This window comes from Dermacentor silvarum, chromosome 2 (assembly GCF_013339745.2).
Source record: "Dermacentor silvarum isolate Dsil-2018 chromosome 2, BIME_Dsil_1.4, whole genome shotgun sequence".
NCBI classification, from domain to species: Eukaryota; Metazoa; Arthropoda; class Arachnida; order Ixodida; family Ixodidae; genus Dermacentor; species Dermacentor silvarum.
Window position 1 is genome coordinate 148,477,855 of NC_051155.1, and position 11,083 is coordinate 148,488,937.

Consider the following 11,083-nt stretch of genomic DNA (forward strand, 5'->3'; position numbering starts at 1 on the left):
CAGAGAAATGTCTACGTCATGCCGAATTAAAATGCGCTTAAAATATAGCGCATACTAAGCGTAAAACATGGGGGAACTTTAACGCTTCTTCCCTAATTGTCAGCTTCGCAAATAATTACTGAAACCTCGTTTTCTCCCTACTTTCACGCGGCATATGAAGTCCGTGTTAGGTTTCCCCCTGTGTTATCGGCGAACTAAACGAGACACTTTGTTAATATTTAGTGAAAATATGGGGTAGGTTATTTGTAATGTACAGATGAACAACAAAGTCCGTCGATTAATTAGTAACTTTGCAGTAAATTACATATTCAAGCTTTCTGGGGCATTTCAAGTGTGTTATACGAATGGCGCAGCATTTAGCCCACTCTCCTGGGAGAACTGTAACTGCCAAAAAAAAAAAAAATATATGCTGAAAATGAAGGCGGGAGGGGATGATTACTATAACGAATGCGAAGGTAAATGTGTGTGCATAAATTAGCGCTCTTTTTTTTTTGCTGAGTGCACGAAAGCGTTATATGGCAGTTATCGGCTATGTTCCCCAATTAAATAAAAAAAACTACGGCACTTTATTTTTAAGCTAACCTGCGTCGCTACCCAATCACTTTCTGCTCGGTTTGTACCCTGACCTAATTTTAACTTTCAACTGGCAAATCACCAAGGTTGAAATATGAGCCTGCTCAATCCTGAGACTCGCGCTTAATCCCTCTTAATCAAGGGAGGTCAACCTGGGCCTCGAGTGCCACTGGTATTGAAGAACGCGCCACCTATTGAGCCCGTGGCGGCCACCGAATGCTCTCGGCCGTTGACTCCGGTACTGAACGGCAGGATTGCGGGGGCTAATTTGTGTATTGAATCCAACAACCACTTACAGCATGTTCCATTCTTGATCTATATCTGGAAGAAGGACCCACACCTAAAATATATTATCGGGTGTCAGACTCCTGTGATTGAGAGTATAGATGTGATGAGATAAAGGTGTTAGTCTGCAACGCAAGAAGTGTTCACGTACGAAACTATGCTGCTGGGACTACGGCCACCCAGCGATAGTTTACGCGGACTCTTCAATTGTGTACGGACGCACCACGGCGTCCGTGCACTCTGCATTCAGGTCGGAGATCATAAACCTCGCACAAGGTTAGCTAGTGGCCCATATAGTAATGGCAGAATGTAGCGCTGTGCAAACCTTATAAAATTGATATCGGTTGGTTTCTCGGGACTATGCTTGCATTGTCTCGTATACGGAATAGAAAGCACGTCGTCGTCGTGGGCAAATATTTCAGATGGTGCCAACTGCACGTTTGTCATACTCTTCCGCCAGCGCAGTTCGGGCCGCCACGGGCATCCTTCGTCGTTCGCATTAACGGTTTCTATGAGCCTCGTACGCGACCATTTGCGGCGCTGCAAACGACACTCTTGTGACGTCAGACGGGGGACACATCTTTGTCGTCTGCTACTCTCCGGCTATAAAGAATAGCTTCATTTTCATGCTTTTGCTCGCGCTCTGAATGCTGGCTCGCGTAACACGGCGCTCTCGAATTACTATCTGTAGTTTTTTTTTTGGTACTAGTTTTATAAATGCCAGCATTACAACAAATGCTGTATATTTAAGTTATATGTTTAATGTGTCGTTCATATGACCACCTGATGTCGTATCCCAGTGCCTATGGCTTGCGTTGCCAACATCGTTGTCGTTAGACCCCGGCCGCGGCGGTTGCATTTCAGTGGAAGCGAAATGCAAAAACATTTGTGTCTACTTAGATTTAGGTGCACGGTAAAGAAGCCCTGGTGGCAAAAATTATTCCGGAGAACTCGTCTACGGCATGCGTAATAATTATATGATGGTTCTGACGCGTAAAATCCTAGAATAACGTTTTCACGTATTTTTTATATAACCACATCCCTCGTGGCCTGGTACAGGATCTCGTGATTCAGTCATAATACATCGCGCCGAGTGAATAAATGAGAGTCTACACAGCTTTGGAAAAGGAGCATGATAGCAGGGATCATTTGCATAATTTCTCGTCGACTATAGATTGTAGGTGAATAAAAATATTACAATTTTGCTTATAATTCTAGTCATCGGGGGTTGCATGCATAAAACTTTTCCTGACAAGCAAGATATCATTATTTCCATGACAAGCGGTTTATCTCGAACTCCAGTTGCGTCAAGCTCTACCATGTTTCGCTATTGTCAAGCATGCTTTACACTATTTTCTCGCAAATAAGTCTCGCTACAACTTTTGAATGCGAAAATGTTAGGTTTGTTCAGGTCCGCAAGGACTATTTCTGTTGAACACACTTTCAGATTACCAGTAGCGACTTTATCAGCGTAAGAATAAAATGATTATGTAATAGAGGTACGCAAGAAAGCCTGGGAAAATTCTGTTGCCCCTTTGTACGCAGCCCCCCCCCCCTCTCCCCCCCCTTCCCCCTCTGTGTTTAGCGCTCCATCTTTTCGTTGAAGAACCAGCAAAGCTAAACATAATTTTCTTGTTTAAGGTTTACATACGTATGACGCGCTTACAGGACAAGGTATATTGGAAACAGTGATCTAAGCAAAAAATGTCGCCTGTTTTTCTTATGCCATAACACTAATTCTCATTGCTGGATGGACCTTGCCTCCGAATTCTGCTCGCTGTACCCATGGCAAGTGCAAAGAAAGATAGGGTCATACCAAGCTGACTAACATGCAGGGGCGAACTTTTTCAAGGTGTAAGTAATCAAGTTTATTGAAAGTTATCTTGCAAAGGTGAGAACTGCAAAACAAGACTACGTAACTCAGTGTTTCCCACTCATTTTGTCCGCCCTTGTATCAGATCGACGTTACAGACCGCAGTTTTCTGCAATATCGCTAAAGCTGTGGTTGCATTAACGCGGCACAGCGACCAGTAAGTTTTCTGAGGGGGGCATCAAAAGTTTGTTGTATGCTCAACGCTCTGGGGAGCGACAAAACTGGATTGTTTGCGGCCAACGGAGCGGGCGACCAAATACGCAGCACACGATGGACGGACAAACACAGTATTACCACAACGCAGACACAGTAGCGGAAGTCCTAATGCTGCAGTTTGGCTGGAAAGGGCCGAAAAATGGTTATAAGTGCACCACGAGAACGGAACAGCAATGACGAGAAAGCAACCCTGTACACGGACGTGTACACACTGTAAGACTATCACACTGCCCCAGGAGGAATCCACTAAGCGTGGTGACGACATCGACGGCACTCGATTTCACAGTGAAAAGTGTTCTGGAACATTCCGTATATACTGTTCTACAACCCAATGGACATTTGGACTCCTCTGGACGTCCACTGGACTACCGCTTCTGGATATTTTGGTCCTCCGTAGGATGTGTGCAGATCGCCGAAGGATGTACGACGGACATCCGCAGGACTACAAGGCGCATACAAATTGGCAGTCCTAAAGGTGTCCCGCGGATGTCATGCAACGGATATACGGGTGTTTCATGGAACCAGGAAGTAGTTTATGTTTTCATTGCTCAATGCACGTCAGACATCCGTACGATAAATCGTGGACCATTACGGGATGCCTGCCGGATGTTCGTTTTTATTTATAATCGGCTGAGTTGCACAGTTGGTGTAAACATTAACTCTGTAGAATCTGTGCTGCAAAGATGATGCAATATTCATTTGTACCAATGAAAATACAACTTGCACACCCATGAAAGACAGATTCCAAAAGCAAGCTATGTTTACGCAAAAAACGCCAGACAAACACTTTCACACATATTTTTATTCGTTCATTCAGCTTTTGCAGCACTAGAAGAAGAAATAAACTTTATTTAAAGAGCCGGCGCTTTTCTTTTAGTGGCCTCAGGTGCCGGCTCGAAGTCCTTGGACTCGGGCGGCATCTTCGGCTTGCCGGACGGCCCAGAGCTGGTCTTCCAGCTCCGAACTTTTCAGGGTCGCTTCCCAGCGGCGGCGACGCCGACGGAGAAGGTCCCCGGTGGCCCCAGCGGCCGGGGCAACGGTGGGAATGAGCGAGCTCGAGGCTTCATTTAATCTAGTAACGCATGCCGTTATGGGTGCGTCGCGAACGGCGGCGGTTTCAGTACCGTTGTTGCCGGCGCATTCCCAGAGCATGTGTCGCAGCGTTGCTTTGAGTCCGCACGCTTTAAACGCATCATTCGGATATAAGCTAGGGTAACAGTGGCGTAAGACTGCCGGACTTGGGCAACTGTGTGTTTACGTAAGTTTACGGCCTCTTTCCTGTTTAATTTAACGTGCGGTGGCGGGAATTTGCGTCTTTCGAGTCTGTAGTGTTGTGTGAGGTCTCTGAACGTGGTCAGGCGATCGCCCCAGAGCCATTGTGATTGTTGCTGTTGCAGCGTGTCTGTCGTAGTATCTCGATCCGGCAGATACGACGCCCCGCACTCGGGGCCGGAGGCGTCGGCCATGTAGTCTGCCACGGCTCGGCGAGTGAGACCTCGAGCCGCGGCGTGGGCCGCCTCGTTGCCCGCGAGCGGGAGGTGTGTGTCGGGGTCCAGAGGAGGAAGACCAGTAGAATAGAAATTTGGTAAGAGTAACGAGGCGGTGTACGTACACGCTGCGCGATATGGCGAAGGAAGAAGCGCACACGCGATCGCTGTTGTAGACAGCACGGGCCAATGCCTCGCGAGTGCCACATTGACCACGGGACACACGGAGGCGGCAGAAGAAGCCGCGATAGCCTTAGCACTCGCCACGGTGCCGAACGCTGAGATCGTGACTAGCCAAAAATTTCCAGCCCCCAAGTGCTGCAAGTGAAATCAGATCTGAGAATATAAGATTATTTACTTATATTCTCTGATCGGAAAAGTTTGTGGTGCGGCAAGCAAAAATAATGAGACAGTCACAAAAGCTTGAGAAGCGTATACGATCACGCTGTGCATTAGAACCTGTCCATAAATCTGCCTTCGTTGGTACCTGAATGTTCTCCACCAGAAAAAAAAATTGCGGCTAGAATTGGAATTTGTTTTAGTTTATGCTGCATGTTAACATTTTACGACTGGTTGATATTTCGCTTAGAAACGTTGATGTCTGTTAAACAAAGCTAGATGTGGTTCACTTAGCTTGAATGAACTTGAGGCAGTTTCTGCGTTAGCATTTCCAAACACAGAAATGCTCAACACGGGAACCTTCGTGGCTAAAAATCTGAGCGAAGTCTGGCTCGGTCCGTTGGCAAAATGTTCAGCACGAATGACCTAAGGACGTTCGCAGGAGAAGTGGATGTTAAAATTGGTCCAGTAATGATATCCACTGGATGTCCCCTGGATGACTGCTCTTGGACTTGGATCTCGGGATTTTATCCGGACGTCCGAGGGATTTTCAATGCCCATTGGGAAGTCTGCAGACATGATCTCAAGCAGAGTAGGGGAGGTATTCTGTAAAGTTCCACCTAGTGGACTTGTCCATTTCGTCTGCTGTTGAAGTTCTGGTTGGCTGGGCTGGAGTGCGCGACCGCAGGAGCCAGGCGCCACAGCCAATCAGCACTTCAGCAGCAGACCAAATGGACATGTCCACTAGGTGGACTCTTACAGAATACGCCCGCAGGCCGGCCGACAGCGTGAAGTTGCCTTCACGTAGCGATCGCGTACACGTCGCGGAGTGTCCCCTCCCCGCTTACATCTGAGAAGGCTCCACTCAAAGATCTCGGAGATAATAGAGAAGAAACAGTTTAAAAACATAAAGCTCGTGGATTAGGAGCTTGTGCATATTGCACGCAAAAAAACAAACCAAAAAAAAAACGAATCAACAGAACCCCTCTCACGATGACTGCCGGCGGTAATGCGTTTAGCATAGAATCAATATATAGCAACACAACGTATTGCCTCCATTGAAACGCGTCAGGTGTGAGGCGTGCACTGCAGCGGGATTCCTCTTTCGTGCATGGAGGAAGGAAAATATAGGAGGGAGCATACCGCAACGCGATTGCCGCCGACTGTGGTGGCCCAACACGTGATAAAAACGTCACAGGATGGAGGATACGTCAGAGCACGCGGTAGGTTTCGGTACTCCCGGTTTATTGTTTTTTTCTATGCCCATTCGAAACCATTTGAAACTCTTCAAATAAAGAAAAACAAAACCAACGAAAAAAAACAAAACAAAACAAGGACCAATATGCCGGCCGAGCGCGTACCGAAGAAAAACTACCGGTAACCAAACGTCTCGGCAAATCTCGATTCTCCGTGATCTCGACGGAAGAGGTCACGAGCTGGGCCACCACTGCTAGCTACACGAAGCGTTCGCTTGCCAAGGCTGTCTGCGTGACGTAATGATACCTCCTATATTTTTCTTCCTCCATGCTTTCGTGATTCCTTAAGCACACTGGGCGCCATCTAGCGCCGCCGGCGTGAAGCCTGCGCGTAGGCTCCGAAATGCATGTGGCGCCGGTGCGCGCGAACGTTTCGAACGCGTCATGCGGCAACCGGACTCGTATCTCGTGCTTCTTTTATTGCGATAACAATTATATGGACGCTCCAAGCGGATTTCTGCCGTCGGCGTCGCCGTGAGGTCCCGTATAAAGTCAAAGTGCGATAAAATCGCCGCGCGCCGTATGCTGTATGTGCGAGTGAAAGCGCGCGAGGGCACGTGAGCTTTCCCGGAGAGCAAACGCACGGCGGAGAGCGAACGCGATGTTTTCCGTCGCGCAAAAGGCCGGGGGGGGGGGGGTATAGGAGGGAGGGAGGGGGGGGGGCGGCGTTGTGCGAAGCGAGGGAACAATTCTCAGCATTCGCAGGCGCCGGCGCGTGACGCTTCTCGCCTCGGAGGCCACGCACGGACTTCTCGGCAGTGCCACTTTCGCGAGACCCAAGTTGGCGAGAGGTTCATTGAAAAGTGGCACATACCCAGTGCATTTATGGCGCAGCTTATAGAAAAGCGTCAGGTTGCTGTCCTTGAAGAACACTTGTGTTTAATTTTTCTGGCGAATAGAGAAAGCCCGCGAAATATATACGATGAGACAGCGCACCTATGCGCACGGAATAGCCGCGCCATCAAACAGTTTCAGAGGGAAGGGAAGCGATTCATCTCAGACTCGCCATTCAGGGCCAAGGTATATGTTAACTGGTAGCGAAGCTTCCATCATCATATCATCATCATCATCATCATCATCATCATCATCATCCTATATTTTATGTCCTCACACTGAGACTCATTTATGGCGCTGTATCCCGTGCGCACGGGTGCGCAGTCACGTGGTATTTTTCATATTTCGCGTGCTTGCTCTATTTGCCAGAAAAAGTGAACGCGCGATCTGTAACTTGCTGGAAGATTATTTGTTACGCCGCTTTGGACTCTATACAACCCCCTAATATATATATTGACAATCAGAATAACAGTGCAAATGTTATCCGATTGATTTTATTGTGATAGCAATTATATGGACACACCAAAGCAGGTTTCTGCCGTCGGCGTCGCCGTCGGCGTCGCCGTGAGGTTCCGTATGACGTCAACGGTGATGAAATCGTCGCGGCGCTCCGGCAACACCCTCTAGAAAAATATGAAGGCCTTAGTTCTTTTCCCTTTCCACTCGCGCTACGTCAGCAGATGGGGCGGACGCATGAGGCGGCGAGCGCGTTTTGCGGTTTTGCCCGTCGCCGCGACACGACGCATCCGCGCGTCCGGATCGCGCTGGTGCGCGTTGATCGCGCGTCTCCAGAAACTCATTCCCCGGCGCGTATGTACAGTCGTACATCTCTTCGCTGTTCAGTCGGACGTGTTTTCCTCGCTGTGAAAAGAATCCCGCCAGCGATGCCGTGCAAATGCTGTGTACCTCGATGCCGCGGAAACTACACGGGGGACACGAAGGTGCACGTCTTCAAGTTCCCGAGAGATCAAGCTCTAAGGGACGCTTGGATTCGCGCTGTGCCACGGGAAAACCTCACGGTCACCGAACATTCCAGGGTAAGTTTTTTTATTTAGGTGTTAGTTAATTGAAAGAATATAAACGTACATGTGTAAGTGGCTCATGAGCCGCATGTTTGTGTGACCTGTAGCCGTCGGTTTGCTGATTGGAGCGTATTTTTTTTTTTGCTAGGTATGTGAACTTCATTTCATGGACGAGGACATTATTCGAGACGCGACGCATACAGATCAAGCAACTGGCCGCGTAATGACAGTGCCGCTATCTCATGTGCGCCTTCGCCCAGACGCTGTACCGTCGAAGTTCCCGAATCATTCGAGCTACTTGTCCAGAAAGACCGCGAGGAGGGAAGATCCTGACTCCAAGCGCTCGCGAATAGAGAATGCAGCCCTTCAGAAAGCCATCGCTGAATCCAACGAGGCATTTATCAGAGCACGCGAGGAGGATAAAGTCAACAGTGTGAGCGAACTTGCCAACCACTTAAGGAGCCAAGGGATGAAGTTCTGGGATGTTATCGAAAGAAATGAAAGGCTTCTTCTCATTCACATTGTCGACGATGAAGCACCGTGGTTGAAATACTCTGTTTGCGTGAAAGGAGATTTGAGCGTGACACTACACGTTATGAAAACGGCCGTAAAAAAGCTCGGTGCAAATCTCTGCGTTCCCGAAATCGCTAACAGTAAAAGGGGTATGGTGGAACTCCTGGAAGGCATCGAGAAGTGGGACTGTGACCTGATGTCCAACTCAGTCGCCGAAATTTGCGAGGCTGTTTGTTTACTGCTTGATCAGCTTTGCACGTCCCAAGCAGAAGATGACGCCAACTGTATTCAATTTCTGAAAGAGCAAGTCACCTTGCACCTATCGAAAAAACAGCGCAGGCGCTACTCTGCTGATTTCATGATGTTTTGCTGTATTGTTTTCACTATATCGCCCCATGCATACGCGTTCATACGTAGCCATGGAAGCATCACCTTGCCGCATCCTATGACGATAAGATCAGTGTGCCGGTCTTATGGTATGTGTCCTCAACAAGAGCATCAGAGTGAAACATTCCTCAGCTACATGACAACAAGAATTTCTGACCTGAAAGATGACCAGCGCTTTGTCACAGTTATGGTTGATGAAATACATATAAAACCTTACTTTGACTACAAAGGAGGCAATATTACCGGCGCTGCAATTAATAGAAATGAAGCTGCTAACTGTGCGCTCGTTTTCATGGTGCGCAGCGTGACGTGTAAATTCAAAGAAGTTGCGCACATCGTGCCGGTGCACCGAGTAGAGGCGGAGTTCCTGCAAAAGACGCTTAAAGACGTGATTTGTGGGCTGGAAAAGATTGGGTACCGGGTTATGTGCGTCGTCAGCGACAACAACTCTGTGAACAGAAAAGCGATGTCACTTTTCGAATCACCTCCGTGTAACAGAATTGTGTACCAACATCCATCAGACCCTTCAAGGCCGCTGTTCTTCGTTATAGACCCAGTGCACATTCTAAAATGCATACGAAATAACTGGATCAATCAGAAGAATGACCAAATTTGTTTCTACTTCCCGAGATCCAAGGAGACACACCAGAATCAGAGCGAATGCAAACAGCGTCATTTGCAACAATCAGGGACCTTCACAGCAAAGAGTGTGACCAGCTGTTGAAATATGGCTATGGGCTGTCAAGAAAAGCCCTCTACCCTTCGAGTCTTGAAAGGCAGGACGTAAAGCTTGCTTTACAAATCTTCAATGACTATTTACCAGAGGCGTTACGTGCTCTTGGAGCAAAGCACAACCTATTCTCTTTCGAGGCCACGGCTACATTCGTCGAGATCATACTCAAGTGGTGGAAAATTGTAAACGTCAAAACTCCATGGAAGGGAGAAAGGCTTAGAGATCACTTCCAACAACCAGTGCTTTCCATTGATAACGATCCAAAAATTGACTTCTTGCACATGTTTCTGAAGTGGCTGGATGAGTGGAAGAACAAAGGTTTTGACAACGGTACTCTGACAAAGGAGACTCACGCTGCTCTCGAACACACCAGCTATGCGCTTGTTGAGCTCGCTAGGTACAGCTTCGAAGAGCTTGGAATGTCATATGTCCTTTTTGGGAAGATTCAGACAGACTGCCTTGAAGATCAGTTTGGAAAGTATAGGCAGCTGGCAGGTGCGCAATATCACATCTCCATCAGGCAGATATATGAAGTCGAAAACAAGCTGCGCCTGCAGAGCACCTTGCCTACAGTTTCCCCTGACCAGCACTGGGAATGTGTCCGAAAGCAAGTCGAGGCATTGCTTCCCAGCAGCAACGTTGTTGTTACCAGCCAGGCTCTTACGAAGATGCAGGACGTCGTCCCAGTCCTCGTCTACGTTGCAGGTTATGCAGTATACGGGACCCTTAAAAAGTTGAAGTGCGAGCAATGCAGGGACTCGTTGACCGTGGACAAGAAGATCACAGTCTCTGCCACAAACGAACATTATGGTCTTGTGAAGCAGCTGGACCGAGGAGGTTTAGTTTATCCATCAATGTTTGCACTTAACGCAGTTGCTCATAGCTACGTTGTAGTAGAGCAGCTCGCTACAGAGCCAGCACTGCTTATGATGCCTGAACAACGCCAGGTGGTAACGAAAATGACGCTACAATTGCTGGCTAGTGAAGAGCAGTCCGACTTCGATACGTGTGAGAATGACCACACAGTTGAATTAGTGCTTAAACACATCCTGCGGTGCAGCACCAACATTCTGCTAAAGAACTTTTGTAGGAAGCTGAACGACAAACTTCTCGACGCTGCCGATAAATAAAAAAAATGTGGTTGATCCCTCTTATATAGGAATCGGTATAGAACACGAAAGTGAAACGTGTCTTCACAGAAGTAGTGTAATGTTTATTGCACATTGATATATAATGCCTATTGGTGTTTTGTGGCTAAAGCGCCCTTAGGCGTTGATGCACCCACGCTGACGCCTGGTGGCACGTCTCCTCCATCACGACTACCAACGTCGATGACCATGAGCAACCGTCGTGCATATGGAAGCTGCACTACGCTGCACACGCTAGCACAACGCGAAAGACGAAGCACGTAACTGACACACTAATACAACGCGCAAGACAAAGCACGTAACTGAATCGTCACCGAGTCAAATCAGCGCGTACAGCGCGTCGTAATTGCAGCCTCCGCGATCAACTTCAGAAACATTTTCAGAGCTATATGCGGAGGCCACGCTCCGCGTGCTGAG

General features: G+C 48.1%; 1 protein-coding gene across 1 annotated transcript in view; it reads left to right on the forward strand.

Annotated features, from left to right (window-relative positions):
- The first annotated feature begins 7,752 nt into the window (after positions 1-7,752).
- LOC119440456 (uncharacterized) overlaps positions 7,753-11,083 on the forward strand; it is a 5,249-nt gene continuing 1,918 nt past the window's right edge. Inside the window, exons 1-3 of the mRNA XM_037705363.2 lie at positions 7,753-7,900; positions 8,034-8,975; positions 9,812-10,013. Coding sequence (XP_037561291.2) covers positions 8,052-8,975; positions 9,812-10,013 — 1,126 coding nt within the window. The 5' untranslated portion in view covers positions 7,753-7,900; positions 8,034-8,051. The remainder of the gene's footprint in view (positions 7,901-8,033; positions 8,976-9,811; positions 10,014-11,083) is intronic.